General features: G+C 52.3%; 10 protein-coding genes across 10 annotated transcripts; 5 read left to right on the top strand and 5 right to left on the bottom strand.

Annotated features, from left to right (window-relative positions):
- Positions 1-1,758: 1,758 nt before the first annotated feature.
- COCMIDRAFT_91658 (uncharacterized protein) lies at positions 1,759-3,252 on the top strand (the record flags this gene model as incomplete). The annotated part of the gene is made up of 2 exons (XM_007688455.1): positions 1,759-1,780; positions 2,102-3,252. 2 exons carry the CDS (start codon positions 1,759-1,761, stop codon positions 3,250-3,252), a joined length of 1,173 nt encoding a protein of 390 aa, XP_007686645.1.
- A 462-nt stretch (positions 3,253-3,714) lies between these two features.
- COCMIDRAFT_91674 (uncharacterized protein) lies at positions 3,715-3,873 on the top strand (the record flags this gene model as incomplete). Its single annotated transcript, XM_007688454.1, has 1 exon — positions 3,715-3,873. A coding segment is annotated over one exon (159 nt), but the record flags the coding sequence as incomplete, so codon positions are not given.
- A 990-nt stretch (positions 3,874-4,863) lies between these two features.
- Positions 4,864-5,868, top strand: COCMIDRAFT_25161 (uncharacterized protein; the record flags this gene model as incomplete). The annotated part of the gene is made up of 4 exons (XM_007688430.1): positions 4,864-4,868; positions 5,150-5,169; positions 5,230-5,290; positions 5,382-5,868. 4 exons carry the CDS (start codon positions 4,864-4,866, stop codon positions 5,866-5,868), a joined length of 573 nt encoding a protein of 190 aa, XP_007686620.1.
- A 930-nt stretch (positions 5,869-6,798) lies between these two features.
- Positions 6,799-9,452, bottom strand: COCMIDRAFT_91694 (uncharacterized protein; the record flags this gene model as incomplete). Its single annotated transcript, XM_007688453.1, has 4 exons — positions 6,799-8,257; positions 8,307-8,447; positions 8,505-9,337; positions 9,390-9,452. The coding sequence occupies 4 exons, from the start codon at positions 9,450-9,452 to the stop codon at positions 6,799-6,801; spliced, it is 2,496 nt and encodes an 831-aa protein (XP_007686643.1).
- Positions 9,453-10,328: 876 nt separating this feature from the next.
- COCMIDRAFT_4101 (uncharacterized protein) lies at positions 10,329-11,402 on the top strand (the record flags this gene model as incomplete). The annotated part of the gene is made up of 1 exon (XM_007688417.1): positions 10,329-11,402. The coding sequence occupies one exon, from the start codon at positions 10,329-10,331 to the stop codon at positions 11,400-11,402; it is 1,074 nt and encodes a 357-aa protein (XP_007686607.1).
- Positions 11,403-11,926: 524 nt separating this feature from the next.
- COCMIDRAFT_35545 (uncharacterized protein) lies at positions 11,927-13,507 on the bottom strand (the record flags this gene model as incomplete). Its single annotated transcript, XM_007688438.1, has 3 exons — positions 11,927-12,578; positions 12,629-13,341; positions 13,406-13,507. The coding sequence occupies 3 exons, from the start codon at positions 13,505-13,507 to the stop codon at positions 11,927-11,929; spliced, it is 1,467 nt and encodes a 488-aa protein (XP_007686628.1).
- Positions 13,508-13,927: 420 nt separating this feature from the next.
- Positions 13,928-15,593, bottom strand: COCMIDRAFT_35543 (uncharacterized protein; the record flags this gene model as incomplete). The annotated part of the gene is made up of 4 exons (XM_007688437.1): positions 13,928-14,065; positions 14,125-15,368; positions 15,418-15,505; positions 15,558-15,593. 4 exons carry the CDS (start codon positions 15,591-15,593, stop codon positions 13,928-13,930), a joined length of 1,506 nt encoding a protein of 501 aa, XP_007686627.1.
- Positions 15,594-16,270: 677 nt separating this feature from the next.
- COCMIDRAFT_35542 (uncharacterized protein) lies at positions 16,271-17,129 on the top strand (the record flags this gene model as incomplete). Its single annotated transcript, XM_007688436.1, has 3 exons — positions 16,271-16,307; positions 16,359-16,810; positions 16,863-17,129. The coding sequence occupies 3 exons, from the start codon at positions 16,271-16,273 to the stop codon at positions 17,127-17,129; spliced, it is 756 nt and encodes a 251-aa protein (XP_007686626.1).
- A 38-nt stretch (positions 17,130-17,167) lies between these two features.
- COCMIDRAFT_91760 (uncharacterized protein) lies at positions 17,168-20,071 on the bottom strand (the record flags this gene model as incomplete). Its single annotated transcript, XM_007688452.1, has 2 exons — positions 17,168-18,210; positions 18,442-20,071. 2 exons carry the CDS (start codon positions 20,069-20,071, stop codon positions 17,168-17,170), a joined length of 2,673 nt encoding a protein of 890 aa, XP_007686642.1.
- Positions 20,072-20,512: 441 nt separating this feature from the next.
- On the bottom strand, positions 20,513-20,896 carry COCMIDRAFT_91783 (uncharacterized protein; the record flags this gene model as incomplete). The annotated part of the gene is made up of 2 exons (XM_007688451.1): positions 20,513-20,830; positions 20,876-20,896. The coding sequence occupies 2 exons, from the start codon at positions 20,894-20,896 to the stop codon at positions 20,513-20,515; spliced, it is 339 nt and encodes a 112-aa protein (XP_007686641.1).
- Positions 20,897-21,665: the final 769 nt, after the last annotated feature.

Here is a 21,665-nt window from a genome sequence, read left to right as displayed (position 1 = left end):
TAAGCTCGTAGGATCGGACAATAATGAAAACAAAGGGGCAAATAAAGAGAAGCACGGCGTGGCATAAATCAAATTAGGTAGAGAGAGAAAGAGAGTGCGTTGATGACGGATGCTTTGTGAGCAATGGCGGGTAAAGGGCTGTTGTTGTTGTTGTTGTAAGTGGTAGTGGTGTGAGGTGATTAATCTAGTTGTTAGATAGTGTACATGGACGCATAGAGTAGGTGGGAGTTGTTGTTGGCGGATGGCGCATTGCGACTTCCTATTACGAGACATGGGTAGGCGGTTGGGCGCACCTGAGTCGTGGATAAAGCAGAGAGAGACAGCTAGGGCGCGGTGACACGAGAGCGGCAAGCAATAGAGGGCTGCTGGCTGCAGGGCAAGGCGCCGAGGGAGCCATGTCCTCTGTCTGCTGAGACGGGCTTAATATAGAGTGGCCATGCAGCCAATGGGAGGCGGAGCACGGGCGGAAATGAAAAGTAAAGCTGGTGAAAAAAAAAGCGAGGGGATGATGTTATTGGAACCAGGATAGGGCCAAGGGGCCCACGAGCAATGACGATGGTTCACGTCGGATGATGGCATGGGTGGGGATGGGTGGCATCGTCGTGTTTGGGATTGTGTACTTGTCTACGATGTAACTGCTGCACATGGTGTACGCCAGCGCTGGCTTGGCTGTGGTAGTGGTAGTGGTAGTTAGTAAGTAGTGGGTGGGTGAGATGGGTATACCAGGATGACTGCTGGCTGCTGCTGCTGGCCTGCACTCTCACGTCTCTCTCGGACGCACTCAGCCACGGACGTGCCGTATCAGTGATTAGCCCAGCGCCACCGTGTTTAGCAGCTTCCCTCTTCGGGGCTACTGCTGGCTGCTAGCTGGCTGCTAGTTGGCTGCTAGTTGGCTGCTAGTCAGCAAATCCATCCCATCTGTCTCCGTCTTTCCGTCTGGAGCTCCCGCACCACCAGTCAGCCCCTCTTGGCGCTCATTTGTGCCGCCTTGTGGACAGCCAGACACACACACACACACAGACAGAGAGACTGCATACAGACATGACATAGTCTGCGACATCCATACTCGCCGGCCTTGCGCATATCACACTGCACGCCCGTCAGCCCACATCGCCCTTGCTGTGTTTCGCGTCTGCATTTGCATCGAGCACAGCCAAACTCCCCTCCCCCCTGCGATACGCCGTTGTGGGCCAGGCCGTCAGCGTCAGCGCAGTGCAGAGGGCAGAGCGCAGAGCGCAGAGCGCCAGGCCAGTCGCAGCGGGCGTGCTGTGGCCATTGTTGTTGGGGTGGTTCGCTTCGGCAGTACAATCAATAACCGCACCACGGCCGTCTGGCTGGGATCGCCCATCCTGCTCCCGCGCAGGGTCCACTCCGTCTCCTGCACAACTGCTGCCCGTCGCCCACTCACCAGTCCACGCCGCGTCCTTGATACATCATCAACCCGGACCCACGGGCGGAGTCCAAGCAGATCGTCGCCGTCTCGTCGCTGCTGCGAAGCTGTCCACCCGTCGTCCCACGGCATTGCTGCCACCGCGCGACACACTAACTCCCTCACCGTCGCCCTCGCCAACCTAGTTTCTGTCGCGGCTCTGATACCCACAAGTCTGCCTTCCACCGCCCGACCATCCTCGACACCCTTTCCCCCGGCGCGCCCTCAAACCTCGCCCCCATCCGCCGTCTGCCTCAGTCGCTCCTTTGCCAGTCTAAGTGTTGCGTGTGCCCTGCCCCTCTGGCTGCGCAGCCCTTTTTTCTGCAATCATGTCGAGCAATGCGCCTGCCAGTACGTTATCTCCCTCTTTTGTCGCGTCCAGCCCGCCTGCTGTCGCTCCTTCCTCTGCCTCTGCCGCTGCCTCTGCTCCCTCCAACGTCCCTCTCGCTTCTTCTCCCTCTGCTCTTTCCTCCCAGCCTCAACCGCCGTCTGTAACACCCTCCGCAGCAACACCGCAGCCTTCATCAGCCCCTCCGGCTGCGGCTTCAAGTCCGGCTTCAAGTCCTCCACCGGCTTCTAACTCACCTTCAGCCCCGGAACCTACACCAAGCCCTCCCCCATCCACACCCACCCCGGCACCCTCGAGCGCACCCGCTCCTCCCCCGTCATCAGAGACTCCTGCTCCCCCACCTTCCTCAACTACTCCATCACCACCCCCTAGCTCCGCCCCTGCTCCTGCTCCTGCCCCATCCAGCGCACCGCCGCCAGCCCAGTCTTCTGCACCAGCTCCAGCACCACCATCGTCCAACAACAATGCGCCCCCGACCAGCACCGTCACCGGCCCGCCGGCCCCTACTTCGACAGACGTCTTCACCTCGATCGTAGTCGTCACGTCGGCCACGGCTCCAGGCCTGCCTCCACAGGTCATCACCATCACGTCTACCATCAGCTCGCCAGCCAATACTGCTGCACCCTCCAACGGAGCATCCAACAGCGGTAGCAGCGCCAAACCAACCACCACCGGCACCACTGGCCTGCAGGACGCACAAAAGGAAGACAGTGGTGGGCTTTCCACTAGCGGCAAGACTGCCATTGCTGTCGTCATTCCCATTGTCATCGTAGCCCTGCTAGTGCTCGGCGGCATCTTCTTCTGGCGGAAGCGTAAGCAGCGCAAGAGCGCAGAGGACGAGCGCAGGAAAGAGGTGGAAGAATATGGCTTCAACCCTAACCATGACCCAACCCTGCCTGCCGTCGGTGGTCTCGCCATGGCCGAGGATGAAAGTGGCTACCGAGGATGGGGCAACACCACCACCAGTTCCAACCGCAAAATGTCAACCACTATGACTTCTGGCATGACCTACTCGGATAGCAACAGCAACCCCGGCGGATACGCTGCACCCCAGTCGCCAACCGGAATCTACTCTGACGCCCAATCCAACGACCCCTTGATGGATGGACGCCGTCAAACAATGGATTCTGATGGCATTGGTGCCCTAGGTGGTGCCGCCGGCGCTACAGCCACAAACTCAGCCAATAACCAGAATGGTGTACACCGCGGCCCATCCAATGCTTCGTCGTCATACTCAGCTGCCGATCATTCAGACCACTCGGGTGATTATCCTGGCATGGCTGGCAACCAACAAAATGATTACTACGGCAACCAAGACTACTACCAGCAGGGCCCATACGGCTCCAACGATCCCTATGGCGGCCAACAACAACAGCCCATCATAAGAGATGTATCCGCACGGCGAAACACAAGAATCGAGAACCCAAGTGTGTTCCCCCATCAAGGAAACTCTGGTATCGCTCAAAACTTTTAATAATCTGACTGTACCTTATACACTCATTGCTACACTTGTATATTGCGACAATTTTCATTCCGTCGACTTGTCTATATTGGTCGGTATATATCCACACATCGGCGTTCTTCAGGCAGGGTTATTTCTTTTTTGGTCGATCTGCTTTCACATCATACCTCGGTCTTTCTTTCCACCCCCCTCGGTGGTGCTGTGTGCACGCGCAAGGCACTGAGTTGGGCGTCGACGTGGTCGTCTGCTGGGAGGAGCAGGCTTGTATCAAACTAGCACGATGAGATGGCATGAATCCGGTTGAACCTGCACCTTAAGGTTGCAGGACCGAGGAAGAGTATTGAGCGAGACGGGCTTACACATGTGTTCGGCGGAAACAAAAGCAAGAAGCGTTTGCAAACTTGCCACTGCGGCCTGCCATCGCATCGCGGAGAATCACACTTTTCTTTTCTTTCTCTTTTTTTTCAACTCAGGACCTTTGGATTCCTGGGCCTTCTACTGGTACCCCACCATTTCTTTTTGGTAATCTTGAAGAGAAGGGGTTTCGACGGCTTTATGCGGACAATACAGGCTCTTGTAATAATCACGCTTCTCTCACTCTTACCCACGAGTCCTTCACTATTATTACCTTGATTTGTTTATACGTACACGCCTTGTACAAGGCTCAGAACTTTTTTTATTTCCTTGTTTTTTTGTTTGATCGTCTGACTAGATGATGGGGTATAGGCGATTATAGTCTGAGGAAGCGAACCACATGTGGTGGTCATGTCGGTTTGGTGTAACAAGGAGCGAAATCACAACATGAAAATAAACAAATTAAAAAAATTGCAACTGTACGTAATTATGTATTTAGATTCCCTTTTTGTTGTAGTTGAGATATAAAAGTTTAGGTGTATATAAATGCAGTTGTTTGTTCAATCTGTTGTCTTGAAAGTATCTCGACTCGACTATGGGTAACACAAACAGCAAGATGATTAGCCACGACATACCTTAATGACACCAGCATCGACCACTACAATTTCCATCTGTCCGCATCTTCCCAACCACCTTCTCAATTCTCAACAGACTTATTACACCCTACCCTTAGTACACCTTGCCCGTCATTTTTCATCTCCCACACCTGCACATGCATATTGCCCCCCTTTTTTTGGTAGCACCCTCAGCCCTATCAGCCCATCAACCCAAGCTAACAACGCCAACTAAACTAGTCACCCACGCGAATCTCAACCAAACTACCATATGCATGCTAACCCAGTCCCAGACCCCAACTCCGCATGCATGCACAAGAGTTTGGTCCAGACGGCAGACGCGCCATTCAGACGCAACGCCCGCCACCCTTTGATGTCCTTTGTTTTCTTTTTATAGCTGCTAGTGGGGTGGGATAAGTGGGATTGCATTGACATGCGTATAGCGTTGTTAGCATGCGTTTTCGTCATGCTACAGTACCATCGTCTTCCTTATCTCCGCAAGTAGGTTGCAGAGAGAAAGAGAGAGAGAGAGAGAAAGTAAGAGACAGAGAAGGAAAAGAGACAGATGCCCGACATCTCGTCACCCACTGATCCCACCCTCCTTTCCCTAGCCCTCCCCAACCGTTGAGAAACAAGTGTAGTGTCTCACACGACCATGCAGTAGGTTCCCCTCTTTCTTTTTTGCTTCTTTTTCCTTTCCCCCGAATAACCATCAAACCGAATCTTTCTCGCAACGCGGTTGATCGGCTTGTCTTCCTATCCAAATCTTTAGCATCTTTCTTCTTCTCCTCCCCCCTCTCTCTCTCTTCGATTACGGGTAACCGGTACCGCCCCAAAGGTCGGAATTCAAACACAGCTAAAACCAAACTTGAAAATTACAAAACTTGAAATGAATGATTTTTTTTGATAAATTGAATGCTACAAAACTGTTTTTCATCCAGACTATTTACTACTAGGGAAGGTAGCAGGAGTATTATAGCTGCACTTGCTAACTATATACCTATTGAGCTTGCTTGAATAGTAGGCATATGGGTAGCTGGTACAGCCGGATCGGTAGGTATATGCGCGACCAGTGTAGCCAGGTAAGTAGGCATATAGGCAGCAAGTGCCGCTAAACCAGCGAAACTTATCCTGCTATCTTCTATCGTCACAACAGTACATCATTTAGCACAGGCCTAGTGGTTTCAAATCCCCACCTCAAGACGTAATACCCGACATCAGCCCTCCATCTTCTCCATCATCCCCCTGCCTTGCTCTACCAACCCCGCACAAACCAAAACACTCACACCCACTCTCCTCCTCTTCCTCCTCCTCCTCCTCTTCCACCAAAAACGCAACTTCATATTCCCGAGCAAATGCCCGTAGCGCTTCGCTTACTACCCCATTCTCCTCTTCCTCTTCCTCTTCCTCTTCCTCTTCCTCTTCCTCACCACCACCATCATCATTATCATCATTCTTATCCCCATACAACCACGCGACAAACGCCTCAAATGTGCGCACCTCTACATTTTCAAACTTCAAAATGCGATCTCAGTGGATATTTAGGCGGGCCGCACGCGATAATAAGTGGCGGAGGAGAGGGGAGCATGCTGCGAGTTTTTCTTCGTGGACGGGGATGCGTGTGGGTGGGTGGCTGATCATGCAGTTTACGATGTTGTAGCCTCTTTCCCTTTTTTTTCAATACTAGTGTTAGCTTTTGTTTTCTTCTTCTTCTCTTGATGTGGGGTTTCGTTGGGGGGTGGGAAAAAAAGGGGGGGAGAGAAAGACGTACTCGGGGTCTGGACGGTGGAGGTATAAGATTGGCATGGTTAAGAGCCTGGTGGGTAGTTCTGCGGAGTCTAGCATTTTGGAATAGTAATGGTGGTAGCGAAGGCGGTAATGGCTGGTGAGAAGGATAAGATTGAGAATAAGAATGCTGGAGTTCTATGCATCGTGGTGTTGTTGTTGTTGCCTGTCGTTGTGCTAACTGTCTGCCGTCAATCTTAGTTGCAAAGACGGTAGTACCTAGCCACCGAAACTTCCCCAGTCAGTGACTACCGGTTTCTAACAAGAGCAGCAATGACGATATCTCAACCTCTGCTGATTGATCCACGACCACTGATCTGGTGAGGTACTCTGTTCACTGTCTTAATTTCTTATCCAGGCACGTCTAGCAACCATAGTTCGCCTACTTCCTCATCACTCAATAAGCACCACCCCAAAACTCAACATCACAAATTCCCCTAAACTCATCATACCACATTATACAACCATGTATCTCAATTTTGTTAAACTACACTAATTACCCCCGACGCCGCACTGACCCCAAAAAAGACTGCTTTTACCCGCACTCGCACAGTCCAAACGCAAGAACCGAAATTTCATTTATTAAAAAAACAACGCCCATGATCCTCGAAATGCACCCGCAGATCAGAACGACAAAAAGCGGTCACACAAAACGCCTCATACCCCCCTTTGCCCAACCTTGCCGTAACCCATTGTTAGAGGGAAAAGATGCAAAAGTTAGGATAGTAGCACCGTCGCAATGCTAATGGTCATGTCATGAAACGTCAATTAGGGTGTTGTGGTTATTGTTGAGAAAAGCCTACCCTCACCGAGCGGGCATATTGGGAGCGTTGTTAGGCATTCCAGAAGACGGCACTCGCGTCATAGAAGGTAGGGCAAATGGTGGTGCTGGTGCGGGCGCAGGGGGCTTCGGAGGTAAGTGTGCGGGCGTGCCGTACTTGGCGATGCTGCTTTGTGAGCCTGGATCGCCAGATTGCGATGCAATTCGATTCATGGTCGGAGCAGAGGCATTGCCCTGCATGCTTTGAGGTGATCCAAATGATGGCGTGGAAGTAGCAGATGGACTGTGCCTGGGCATTTGGGCAGGCATAGAAGTCTGAGCAGACATTTGATATCCACCATAGCCATTCATCTGTGGCTGTGGCTGCATCATGTTTGGCTGCATTCCAAAAGGCATATTGCGTCCTCCAGGAACAAAGGCTTGAGTCTGTGGATTGAACTGCCCACGGTTGTAGCTTCCTGGAATAGGATGCTGATTACGATTTGGCTTGCCATTGTATGCATTAGGAGGAAACTGGCCATATGGGTAGCCTTGCATGGAAGCCTGATGAGGCGCAGACATGGGACGATTGCCTGGTCCATTCGGAGCACTGTAGTTGTTCTGCGCCATCGGATATGACGGCTGCTGATTATTTTGCGGCCATCCCGGGTTCATAGGCATATGTTGAGGCTGTTGATAATTGTCTTGGTAGGACGCCATCTGTGGGTTAGCCATCTTTGGCGTCACTTGGGATGGTATACCGGCGTTCTGAAACGAAGACATGCCCCTCTGAAAGTCTGCCGACAAGTCGTATCCATTCTGTCCTTGCCCGTAACCTGGGTACATCATCATCGATCCATTCGAGGGCTGATACTGCTGTCCGTTCCATCCATATTGTTGCTGTGCTTCCGGGTTCATCATGCCAGGGTATGGGTTACTGTACGTGGTTGAAGGCGAGGCCCCAGGGTTCATAGCCGCAAAGGGAGCATTCTGCGTAGGCCCTGGGAAGCCGTTGTAATAGACAGCATTGTCTCCGGCGTACGCAGCAACGGGATACTGCTGTGGATAATACACGTTGAATCGGGATCGAGCCTGAAAGTCATCGTCGTCATAGTTGCGCTGCTTCTTGGGCTTCTTCTTTCCTGCAACAGAGCTTGACCTCGACATATCCTTTCCCTTTTCCTTGTCTTCTCCTGATCCGTTGGCTTCGGTAGCATCAGTTTCTTCGCTTTCAGCACTTCCAAAGATGCGTTGGCGAGCTTCGCGATACCGCGCCTCACGCTCTTCTCGAGAAAGCGCAGTCTTGTCCTTGTTGGCTTCGCCATCGTTGCTGCCCTCACTACCACCCATCTCAGACGTCGTTTTGGACGCGTTCTGCGAGTTAGCTCCAGTGTTTGTTCCAGATTTACCGTCATCGCGTCGCATGATCTTGCGAGCAGGAAGCTCCACAGGAGGGGTGTTGGTTCCCTTTGCAGGATCAACCATTTGCGACACAGGCGGCGGGCTGTGACCAGTTAGCGTAATGTCCACCCAAACATGCAAGCAACACGTACATTCTACAATATGGCGTGCGTGTAATTTTCACACCTGTCATGGTGGTATCAACTACATGGCCAAGAAGATAATAATCCGCAAGACGATGGGCCAGCATCCTGTAAAAGGTGTTACAATTAGGCAGACACAACTCGTTTTCACTGGACGTCCGTTGTTAGTTAACAATACAAGGTAACACGTTGAGAATATGAACTTACCGAGAGTCCTTGATGAAATCGATAAAGTCCTGTTCAATCTTAACGACAAACAAACGATCGCGTGGAGAGCGTAGGGCCTCGAGTAACTTCTCGTCCGGTATGGCAGGCATGTTGGGCGCACCATTGTGTGCAGATATGCCATTCACCAGAGGCTGAGGCACGGGCCCCGCGCCGTTCAACGATTGATTTGGATCGTACAAAGTCTGGGGTCCAATGGGCATAGTTGGAAATCTTCCTGGAGGAACTCCTCGATGAGGTTGGGGGTTCATCACAGCTATTTCTTGAAGCTGATCCCTGAAGGCGCGCGCAGCACCATGATCGGATCCCTGTCGGGAGTCTGCAATGACTGAATCTGGAGGCGATATGATATCTTCCTCCTCGACCGCCCGTAGACTAGCACTGTCATCCGGTCGCAACGACTCTTTTTCATCCAATGCAAACGTTGTCGCAGAAGCCACGCTCTTTCCATCGATACTTGGGGGTTTTCCTGATCCGTCTGAAGAAGAGAGTTGGGTGTTACTGTCTTCTGTAGCAGATACCTTGGCAATCACGGCAGACTGAGGTCTTTCGGCAGCTTCTGCTTTGGCATCTGGAGGTGGTGCCGGCGAAGATTCTGCTCTTTCAATTGGTGGCGCACGCTGCGAAGTGACGTTTTCAGCACTTTTGTTTGCATTATTTTCTTGCTTCTCCATGGCCGCCTTTGCGGCATCCCCGTTTGCAGGAATAGCGCGCGTCTTCTGAGCAATGGCAGGTACTCGAGGCGTCGCAACAGGTGGTCTCGCTTTGGGGGCAGAATCTTTCGACATCTGTGGCTTTATTGCGGAAGCCGCAACCTGACGGTGTTAACAAACAGACGCTGTACTTATTCACTGGCCGGCGACGTACCTTGGCGAAGGAGAGCGGCCTAGGAGGAGCCTGCTCGGTAGGAGCTGGAGTCGCAGACGCCATGATTTTTTTGGCGGCGGTTGGTGTAACAGCTCAAGGGAGCAGGAAATTGCAATCTCAGATGGCCTAGGTGCGGTGCGCTGTCTATGCTCGAATACAGCGAGCAGGGCGAATCTGAATTTGCGGGGTTTGGTGACAGCCGGATCGTTTCAATGGAATTGCAGACGCCTGGGCCTCACGCCAGAAAAAAAATCACCAAGCTCAACGCCGTTAACGGGTCGTCGTGGGAGTGAAATGAAGGTAGTGTTGACCGGAGCAATGGACGGAATTTTTTTCAGGAAACGAGGTGCTCAAGGAAAGTCGCGATAACTGGAGCCAGAAAGCTGGACATGTTGGTGTGCCGACATTCGGGGGAAAGACGTGGGAGTGGAGTGGTCGTCGACGACTGCGGTGAAGTAGCCTTGACGCCAGGCTTGCGATCCCAAGGGTAGCTTGGAGCGTCGGGCAAGCGACTACACACCCGAAGACACGACGCAACAAGAAATGCGCGCGGCGGATCGAGTGGGCAGCTGGGTAGAGCGTCGGGTAGGGGGTGCGGCGACCAGGCTGGTATGCGGGGTGCAGGGCGAGGCGTGTGAAGGGCACAGAAGCGATGATGAAGCCGCAAGTGGGTGGGTGCGCTTAGTCATGCCCTCCGCCGAATGTCCCGGCCAAAGCGCATCAGCGCCTTACCTATCGCGAACAAGGCTGGTCGCGTTGCCTTTGCCGGAAAGTGACAGAAAGAAGATTGAACTTGGCGACGTTTAATTGCTTCTTTGCCCGTCGCCGTGCTGACGCCCAAGGAGTCGCGTACTGTGCTGCCTTTCCCTGTCACCTCCCCTTGGTAGTATACACAAACAACAACGGAAACACCAGAGCAGCAGCCCGACAAACTCGACCATGTTCCGCCGCCCAGGTGCTGGCCGCTCCAAGGCTTCAGCCGACACTCTCTGCCAGAAATGCTTGCAACGTGGACATTACAGCTACGAGTGTAAAGCCCCTGCCCAGGAGCGCCCTTACAAGTCGCGCCCATCCAGGACACAGCAACTGCTCAACCCCAAACTGAAGCCTAAACTCACCACCGAGGTACCAGAGGATCTAGTCCGGAAGAAAGGCATTGCCGACGAGATTCTAAAGAAAAAAGAAGACGAGCGCAAACATGCACGCTCGCCCTCTACATCGTCTGTCGACTCCGTCTCCACCATATCAACCAACCGATCACGGTCACGATCCCGTTCACCACCGCGCAGAAAATACCATGACGCAAGACGCCGAGACCACGACGACAAAGCCCTACGCAAACGAAGCAGGCGATCAATCTCAACCGACTCGCGCACCTCACGAGACTCAGACAAGGGCGACAGAAACACCCGACGACGCATGAGCTCCTTCAGCCCCGACGAGCGTGGCCGCCGACGAACCAGATCCCAGTCGAGATCCAGATCAGCACGCATGCAAACGTCCCTCGAGACCGCCCGAGGCAGGATACCACACAGCATGGGCGGCAGCGTCCGGTCACGCAGCCGCAGCCGCAGCACTCGAAGAAACAGAAAGCGGCCGGGCCGGCGGTACTCGGTGTCGCGGTCACGATCCAGGAGCGCAGACCCCATGGACACTTCGGATGAACGACACCATCCTGCGCCCAATGGGGCCGCACCAGGAGCCAAATGGGAAGCCTCGCCTCCGCCAGCGAAGCGCCCGTCTTCGCGCTCACGCTCGCCCTTCCGCGATAGTCGCGACCGCAGCCCCAGTCCGTTTTCGAAGCGTAGAGCCCTGCGCCGGTCGCGAAGCCCGCGCGAGGCGAGGAACGGCGGGAGGAGACGTGCGAGTCCTAGTGGAATGGCGAGGAATAGGCTCGAGGAGTATCCTTCTGCGCCTCCGGTGCAGGCAGCGCCTCCACCGGCTCCCAGGGAGCGCAGTCTGAGCCCGTACAGCAAGCGATTGGCTTTGACCAAAGCTATGCACCACGGATAAATTGCCAAACCTGTGGTGCCGAGAAACTGCGAAACCTTGCATTCTTAGAGCGAGAACGTCTGAATTGTCCTAGCGTTTGTTAAAACTTCCTGCAAAGTTGGCGTGAGAAAGAACATTGCTATCCAGATTGTACGGTAGCGATTGTTTCTTGGTATCTAGGGAGTTTTTCCCTATGTGGGCTCGACATTATTTCCATTCTTTTCCAGACACTACTATTTTATAGACTTGAGCATGTATACAGCTGTGTGTATACCAATTTCAATTAAACTGTGCAGCCCGATGATGAACTCTTCATGCCTTGGACCCCCTGACGATAGATAGACAGATACGAGAGTGTATTTCTTTTGGTGTGCCGCCCATCCATTACAATGATAAGAGAAACAGATAGAGGATAAACGTCCAGGACGGATGTGATAGTATATGATGCAAGCAATCTGCCTTGCCCTTACCCGGCCGCTTCATACTAAAAATGGGATCCTTCATAACGACTCAGACTACGACTGACAGTGATAGTAGGTACTACCCTAAGCACCACTGGCTACACCCCGTATATTAATTCCACCTGCGGAACGCTCAGCGGAACCACGAATGTTGATGCCTTCTTGGCTGTGCGATCGTCCCTGTCCGCGGATACTCATATCAGTATCGCGAGATATGCGATCTGCGAGACCGCGACGAGGCCGGGCTGGCTCAGAGAAGTCGGTGACGTTAGGGTCACGGTAATCGTTCTTCAGTCGTCCATATCCCCCTTCCGAGTCGTCATCATCGTCGCGCGTGATTCTATCAGCGAGAGAGCGCTTGTGCTGTGGGGCTACAGGTTGGCCATCCTTTGTCATGCGTGAGAGCAGCGATGCGCCACTTCCTCGCTTCACGTCAATTGCATTCGACCGGTGGTGATTGCCCATGGGCGAAGTGTCCACGAAGAAGGCGTCCTTTTGCCATCGACCCCCGCTTGTAGTTCCTCCAGCACGATCATAGTTTGCGCGGTCATGTGTCCATCGGTCAGCGCTAGCTTCACGCCGACGTCGGTTGTTGTGACCAGGGCTGCGGCTACGGTACCGGCTGCGGCCTGCGTGCGTTGCGTCCTCTGCGAATCCAAATCGACCGTCGCCTTCTTCGTCTGAGGCGGGGGAGGCGCTGCGCCCTCGTAGACGGCCAAAGCGTGGTTCTTTTGGACTGGCTTCTGTTAGTATAGGAATTGATGCGCCAGATACTTGTAGAGGTACCTTCTCGAACCTGGCCTGTAAGAGTCGACGTCTTTGCCTTGGTTGTCGCTTCGGAACCTGCCAGCAGATTGGCGGTCTCCTCTACCTCGACCGCGATTATCACGCTCATTGCGGGTGTCTCGTCCATTTCTCCGCGGGCCCCTTCGGTCAACGCCCGAGTCTCCCATAGACTCATCTCCACTGTCTCTCCTCCGGCTGCGCTCGCGGGACCCCATCTCTTCGTCTCCATAGTCTAAAAAGTCCTTCTTAGGGGGTTGCCTTCGTCGCGGCTCCCTCTGACGATTTCCTGCAACATCTGGGTTGCGCTGATAATAGTTGCTTCTCGTTGCCGCACCCCTTGGCTTCTGATCTCCAGCATTGGACTGTCTGACGGAAAGAACGCTGTTTGGCTTCTTCGAGTATGGCTTTGCCTTGCGAGGCGCTTGCAGAGAAAGGTTGCTGGTATCACCGGTATCGGGATGCGTGAGCAAGTTCAAGGCCAGCGCAGCATCTTCCTTTGTGTAGTATTCAAGGTTGACCGAGTTGTCGTTGACCCAGCGCAGTTGCTTGACGCGTGGTTCTGACTGGCAATGCTCCATGGCCCAGTACAATGGGTCGTTGGGGTCGAAGTCGCTTACACCTTGGAGGTTTATCGACTCGGGCCATGGCTCGTGAATCACAATATCTTCCAGATAAGCTGCAGGTATGCTGCCTTCGGGCTCTGCTATGTTGTTCTGGCACGGAGAAATCTTGTCAGATGCTTGCGCCGTATGCGTTACGACGTTCTGCTGAGCTCACCTGAGCAACTTGTTGTGGCTGTTGTTGCGCTACGGGCTCAACGTTTGGTCCAACATCAATTTCAATGTCGTAGGCGACATCTGTCATGTCTGTGTCGTCCATAGTGGCGGGAACGTGCAGTGGAGCTCTGCGATTATGTGGGAATTGCGTAGGGCGGAGGTGTTGTTGGAGGCTGGACGGCCGGCGGTGGGACGGGCGCGCCGCGGTAAGCTCCAGAGGCGGGCACTAACACAATCACGTGAAGTATGCGGTGTGGCGTGCGGTATGTGCACGACAATGACCTGCAGTACCGCTTGATCCAAAACGGTACCGAGTGGCCAGGCTTTGGCGCAGGTGGGGATATATATACCACGGCCCCAGTCAAACGCGGACGAAGCTCGGGTTGGGGACGTGCCTACTACAAGCCACGGAGAGACAACCATAGTTACGATCATTGTTTCTGGGAGCTAACTAGGGTCAAACACGAAGACGGTGCTCCAGACAGACACCTTGAAGCGTCGCACGATACTGTGCTCGCGGTGGCTAAGACTGCTCTTCCAACGTGAAAGTACCGGTCTTGGTGATGAGGTACTCGTTCACTGCGACATCCTTTCCGGACTCCTTGCCGTAGCCGCTCTGTTTGATGCCGCCAAATGGAGACTCTGCAGCGGATCCATTTCCCTATTCTATTATTAGTGATCTACTCGTTTGACTTTGACGTTCAACAACATGCACCATACCGTATTGAGTCCAATCATACCAGCCTCCAAGTTCTCAAACAGCCTCCATGTACGGTCAACGTTCTTCGTGAAGCAGTATGAGGCAAGGCCCATGCTGGTATCATTGGCAGCCTTTACTGCCTCGTCTTCCGTGCTGAACTTGATGAACGTGCAGATTGGCGCAAAAGCCTCTTCTTTAGCAAGATCCATGTCAGGTGTGACATCAGAAATGACTGTAGGTTCGAAAAAGTAGCCACCGTCCTTCTCAATCTTGTTGCCACCCGTATGTATCTTAGCACCTTTCTTCTTCGCATCTTCCACGAGAGTAACCGCCTTTTCGATACCCCTTGGTGTCGTTACTGGTCCCATTGTTGTCTTCTCGTCAGCACCATGGCCAACTACAAGCTTTTGAGTCTCGGCATTCCAACGCTGAAGGAACGTGTCGAAAATACCAGACTGCACGTAGATACGGTTCGCGGTAATGCAGGCCTGTCCAGCATGACGGTATTTCAGGGCGAAGATTTGGCCCACAGCTTGCTCAATGTTTGCATCGTCGAAAATCAAGACAGGGCAGTTGCCTCCCAGCTCCAAGGTGACTTTCTTCAAGTTGTCTGCACAGATCCTAGCAACAAGCTTTCCAACACGCGTCGACCCTGTGAAAGTAACCTTGTTCACAAGCGGATGCCGACATAATGCTTCACTGAGCTCTGGGGTCTTATCGAGATCTGTAGTCAACACATTTAGTGCTCCGTTGGGGAAGCCAGCCTTCTGCGCAAGGTATGCTAATGTGAGTATCGTGATAGGCGTCTCTGGACTAGGTTTGACAATCATGGTGCATCCGGCAGCCAATGCGGCACCTGCTTTCCTCAAGACCATTGCAATGGGAAAGTTCCATGGTACTAACGCGACGGCAACACCAAGGGGTTGTTTAATGGTGAAGACACGTCGATTCGGGAGCGCAGGTGTAAACACAGTGCCTTGGATGCGTTCAGCCTCTCCAGCGAACCACCATGTGAATCCGGTAGAGTAATCAATCTCGCCATAGGCCTCAGCTCTCGGCTTTCCTGTCTCGTATACAAGGATTGTCGCTATATCTTCCCTATTTTCTTTGATCAGAGCGTCCCACTTGAACAGCATTTGTGCTTTTTGTCGAGGGCTGATATTCTTATATTTCTGGAAAGCATCGTATGAGCTCTTGACAGCATCCTCAACATCAGATGCGTCGTTTGTCGGACATTCTATCCATGGTTTTCCAGTTCCAGGGTCTTTCTCAGTGTGAGTGCATGGCCCTTGGACATCGATCTAGTGACTTACCAACCACTTCGAATGTCTTGCCTGATTTTGATTGTACCCAGTCACCATTCACAAATGACAGGTTGTGAAGAAGATCTGGGTTGTTCAGCTTTTGAATGTAAGTTCAAGCAGTCTATATTGTGATGATGGATCTTCCGAACCTTGAATGGTAGCTGATATTTGCTTTCCGAGCCCATTCTCGCGTTGTCTACAAGAGTTGCCTGCGTATACTGAGAGCTTCAAGGTTTTCCGCGCCGGAAGGTGTCTGTCGAAAGCTGGGAATTACGACTCTGAATTTTTCAAGATTGATTCTAAGAAGAGATTAGGTGAAATGTTGGTGAATGTATGAGAATGGCCGGTCCGGCGGAAGAGTGCACCAATGCGACCGTCCCGGTCCTCGAGCTGACCCGTCCAACTACCCCACCCTAGATAGCATACAAGTTATCGGAGCCTGGCCGAGTTACTGACTAAAGACAACCCGGCTATTCAAGGACCTCTAATAGTACGCCAAGGATATGGATGCAATTGAGACGTTCGGCGAGGTCGGCGTGCGATTGGTCTGAACCGCGGCGGCCCTCCAACAATACGTCAACTCTATGCGGGGCATCATCCTTACCCCTCACTCCTGTAGCACTGTCGTTCCGAGTATTGGTTATCGGAACATGATAGTGGAGATGCGGTGTCCAAGGCAGAATACGGGGTCTGAAATAAGTAACAGAAGAGGATGCCCTTTCCATTCTTGCAACACGACTGCTCTGGTGTCCCCTGCATCTGACACCTGATGCTTCAATCTGATATTCGTTGATCCCACTTTTGATTGATTCACGAGTTCTTTCCCATACGCCGCCTCCAAAAAACACTCCAAATCATCACCATGGGTAGACTAGACGGCAAGGTTGCCCTTGTCACAGGTAAGAGGGCATCCTTCATCACCTACCATTCTTCCTGACACCACCTCTCAGGCGGCGGTTCCGGTTTCGGCGCAGGAATATCCAAAGGCATGGCCTCTGAGGGCGCCAAAGTTCTCGTCTGCGATATCAACGCTGCCGGCGGCCAAGAAACATGTTCTACAAATCCCTCTTCGCTAGCTTTCCACCAAATGGATGTGACAAAGTCAGCCGACTGGAAAGCAGGTGTAGCAGCCTGTATTGGGAAGTTCGGGCGTTGCGACATCCTCGTAAACAATGCGGGCTGGTCGTACACAAACAAACCGACGACGACTGTTACCGAAGAAGAATTCGACCGGGTTTTCGATGTCAACGTCAAGGGCGTGTATCTAGGATGTAATGCTTGGGTTGACCAAGCGATTGAGCGAGGCGAAGGTGGCGTAGTCATCAACATAGCGAGTGTGGGTGCTACAAGACCAAGACCAGGTCTTGTTTGGTACAATGCAAGTAAAGGCGCTATTTGGAATGTACGTTCGCATACTTTCTTCCTTCTCATGAATTCTTGTTGATATGCAGCAGGCAACAAAAGGACTCGCGGCAGAATACGGTCCACATCAGATTCGCGTGGTATCGATATGCCCCTTGGTCACTGCTACGGGCCTTTTCTCTGCTTTCACTGGTATGGAAGATACGCTGGAAAATAGGATAAAGTTCACGTCCAACGTACCCATGGGACGTATCGGTGAGGTAGACGACGTGGTAAATGCATGCATCTTCATGGCGAGCAAAGAAGCAGGTTTCATTACAGGAGTCAATCTCGAAGTAGACGGTGGCCGATGTATCTAACCACCCATCCACATTCCCTCAGAAATGCAATTAACCCATCACTCTTCATCTTCAAACGTCACAAAATCTTCCATATTCACATCTTCCGCCACCTCGTCCTCCTCATCCTCATCCTCCTCCTCCTCATCCTCCTCATCCTCCTCGTCGACAAGCAACGTCTTCATCTCCCTCTGTCTTCTCTCCTCCTCCCAATCACGCGCCTTCGTCCCATCAATAACTGAATCAAGCACCACCGCACCCATCCTCTCCTCTCTCCTCATCTTAATCTGCCTATCCACCTCGACTCCCCATCCCTCCCACACCGCACCCCGCGCACTCTCCGTCATCGGCCCTCTGCTCACTCTCCACCTCTTCGTAACCTCCCTCTCCCTAAGCTCCGCCGGCGCCGCAATCATAAACCCAAACGCCTCCTTCACCTTCTCATACGCCGCACGATGTGCTACACCCGTTGGATAACTCCCCATATCGCCTCCCGGTATGGGATACGACTCCAAAACTTTACACTTCCCATTTCGCACCCATGCAGTAGCATTCTTCCACACACCCACTGGTAGGAAAATTGCTTTGCTCAGCACGATTTCGCCGCTTCCAGGACGCATGTGGCCGAGTAGGAAAGCGTCAGTTTCGGGGACGCCGCCGTCGCCGAGTTTGGCGCCGCCGGGGCCGAGCGTGTTGGCCGGGAAGACAATTTTCTGGAAGTAGATTTGGACGGGGATTTCAGAGTGGCTGGTTGCAAAGGGGGAGGTTGCAAGAAATGAGGGGGCAAGCGCTGACATGGGGGAGGGTGGTGGGATGAAGGGTAGGGGTTTGGGTGCTGTGCGGTGGATGCCTGGTTGAAGGGGTTGCAGGAAGCGGGGCAGAGGGTATTGGTGTACGTTCGCGGGTGATGGAACTGGAGCTGGTAAGGCCGGAGCGACAGGATAAGAAGGTATATGATACTGCGCAGGTACATATGGCTGCTGGTTGTAAGGCTGATATGGTAATGAGAGATGTTGGGGCTGATGAGGTGCAGGTAGCCTGGGCTCATATTCAGGTGAGTATGGGAGAATGCTGTTTATAGCATCGAAGTTATTGAAGGCATCTGGCTGGATTATCTCATCGAATATGGAAGATGAGAAAGAATGGCGATATGTGCCTTCACGAGGTGATTGCATCATGAAAGGATCGTATCCTCCAAAGCCCCCAGGCAGCTGATGTTGAGGTCCGGTATCAAAAGTTTGCGAAGGAGTAACACCGATGTACGGAGTGGTATTTGCGGTGGGTAAAGGCACTGAGACTGCATGATGAGGCATAGACAATGCAGATGGGAAACCAAGGTGGCTATGTGTCTGCTGATGTACATTCGACTGTCCTGTAGGGGGAAGAAACGCTTGATTAGTTTGCACGGGAGGGTTGGGAGGGTGTAACGGCGGTAAACTCAGTTGTGGAAGACTGGGAGGAGGTGGTGGTAGTGGCCCAGAAGGTATGCGCAATCGGTCGTGGCTGTTGGATATGTTCTCATCCTCCAAAGCACTTGTATGAGATCCCCCATCCTCACTGAGAATGGTACGACGTTGTGCTGGAGTCGTGAGAACGTCCCCCAAGTATCTGGTTACGGTCTCTTTATCCTTTGCTCGTTCGAAGAGCTCACTTTTCATCAAGCCCACCAGAGGCTCAGGGACTATGTTGATTTTGTGGTCATTTTTGTTCGTGGCTTGCTGGATCTTGCGCACCATCTGTACGGCCATGTCCTGACGAGGAGGGTATGACGGCGTCACAGGAATCAGCGGGACACCCGATGCTTCTTCAGTCATTGTATCATTTGCAGCAATTCGAGCCTCCACAGCCAGTCTGTCACTGATAGCAATTTCCCTCTGCTTCTTTGTGTACTGTTTCTTCTCTTCAAAAACTCTCTGCGCCATCTGTGCATCTCTTTCGTAGTTCCTCAGACCCTCTCCTCCAGTCGAGGGAGTATCCTTGACATTTTCCTTCTGACATCGGTTGTAGTCTCTGATCTGTTGCGCGGTGACTCCAGCTTCCATGAGCATGTAAAAGGCGCGTTGTCGTGACTTGAAGCAAGCGGCGTAATACTTTGCGCGTTTTTGCGAATCTTGAGGAATGTTGATCAAAGGCGGCAGAGGTTCGTTCAGCTTTGGTGGTTGTATACCAAAATGCACTTCGCGGTATTGTAGCCGTTCGCTTTCTTCTGCCCTGCGCTCCAATGCTGCTAGATCTGGTTTGTTTCGCATCTTCTTGGTAGGTGAGTTTTGGGTAAGTTCTTCTGTGTTGCTATGCGTTGATGTCTCATCACCTGTTTCGTTCTTCTTATCTTTGCTCTCTTCATTTGCTTGCTTCATCTTCTTCTTGATATCTTCTGGGACCATGAGTGGGTGATGCTCAAAATCCCACAAGCTCGGAATCTCCCCATGTAATGCCGCCTTTAGCGCCCTCCCATCTCCTTCGTAGTAATCGATCCACCGGTACAAGAACTCGATAAAGTTAGGCACTACAGCGCTGTTCACTTGTACGATATCGACCAGGATTCTCAACATGTCCTCCTCATGCATCAATTCTGGGTCTAGGATGCGGGGCCGAACTGTGATTGGGGGTGCGCTCTGACGCGATCGTTGTGCAGTATGCAAGTTTGGCTGTTCTTGGTCGAAACGAGGCTTCTTCCGGGAGTGCAGGTTGACAGAAAGCTGGCGAGCTGCAGTTTGATTCACCTCCCACTGCACGTACCAAGTCCATAGTTCTTTGCCCGTCTCCCTTGCCTTGCGTTCTGTAAAGTCTTGTAGAAGTGCGAGGAAGATGGCATGGTTTGTATCCATACTGTACACGACAGGGTTTTGCGTGTATCTTTCGTATGGTACGAGCATGGGAAGTGGTTCGACATTACCAACGACGTCCTGTAGCCCAAGGTATCGATCGTCGAAGAGGTCGAGGACCTTGCCATGAGAGGTCATACTGTAGCAAGAGTAGGCGAGGCACCCGTTGCGAGACGGAGATTCTTGGATGTAAGGAAATCGGGGTTGACGGGTGAGAGGTTCTGAGCGAGAGGTGCTGGGTCAGAGTTGCTGAGCGAAAGGTGACGGGTAGTTAGAGCGCGGTCTTGTGTTGCTGCGCAAACGCAGAGGAACAATAGCAGTGAATGGAGCGGGGAAGGTGAGTGTGGAACTCAGAAGTGAGAATGAAGCAACAGGAAATATCATCCATCAGGTCTGCCTGCACGAATCGTTGGACGTTGTGAGGATATTTTTCATGAAACAAATCTATACCTGCTCTCCATTATGAGAGGCTCTTCATATTTGTACACGTGCAATTAGGGTATCGCAGCAGCAGCAGCAGCGCATGCGCCCTACGCCTGCACCCAGCATGCGTCAGGTCTATTCTAGCAGTTTATTTGCTCATTTGGTGCTGTCTCTGATTTTCTGCAGAATGACGCTCGCCCTGTCCTCGACATCCTCGCGTACTCTCCTCCAGTCGGTGCTGTACACCTTCTTGACACCCTCCTCGAGGCTCCTGTTCCAGCGGTCTTTTGCCATCTCAGCCAAACCTACTGGGGCCTCCCGGCTTGTCGGATCTGGCTCTGGCTTCTTGGGCTCGTAGAACTCGGCAAGTACCCGGCGCTGCTGTCGTAACAGTGCGGCTTGCGTTGCGCGGTTTTGTGCGTGCAGCGATATTGTGAGATAGAGGACTGCGGATGTGAGGGTGACGCCTCCGAGCTGCATTGATTAGCTGAGAAGATGTTGTAGGGACACAGCACGTACGAAGCCGGTGGTGAAGCCCATGGCTAAGCTGCAGGAATTCGTGGGCGCAACGCTTAGGGGGTCTTTACTGGAGTAGGCAAAAAGCCAATGCCTCTAAAATTCGGCGTGTGAGGACTTTCCGAAGCACTCTGGAAGCTCGGGGCTACTCCTGTGCGCGGGAGCGGGGATGGTGGTCGATATAGAGGAAAGTCGGCTCGGGTGTGAGGTCAGCGTTGGGGATCGCGACATGCCAGGAATGGCCAGTTACCAGAAGAGGTAATTTCTGGCAAATCCGTAGATTACTTGGAAAGGCAGTATCATGAGCTTCCAGCGATGCACCATGACTATACCTAATTAGGCTCAGTCTTCTGACGCCCAAGCGTATTTCCAAGTCTCTATCTAGAACACAAATCAAGTCCTCTTGAACGCTCTTCTTCTCTATATATTCTTGAGAAAAAATATGTCGTTTTCATAGAACTGAGAGGAGAAGATAGTAACGCTAATCTGTAAGCAGTGTGTAGCCATGTCTTGATTAGGTATAGCTGTTACCTAATGTAGCCACATGTACCATGAGAAATCTACATAGGCAAGAGCTATACCTGAATGGTACGAGTCCATGGCGCAGCGGATCTTTCCCATGGTCGGATGACGTGCATTCTTCTTTTACATATAACGTTAAGGATCAGTCATCCGGCCAGATCAGTCATCCGGCCACCCCACCCAACTTGACCCAACGCTCTGCGCAATTGCTCTATAACAACGTAATAACACAAAACAAAATTAAGAGATATTATTCTTTATATAGATTTGC

The sequence above is a fragment of the Bipolaris oryzae genome, assembly GCF_000523455.1.
Source record: "Bipolaris oryzae ATCC 44560 unplaced genomic scaffold scaffold_42, whole genome shotgun sequence".
Lineage (NCBI taxonomy): Eukaryota > Fungi > Ascomycota > Dothideomycetes > Pleosporales > Pleosporaceae > Bipolaris > Bipolaris oryzae.
This window is presented reverse-complemented; position numbering and strand designations above follow the sequence as displayed.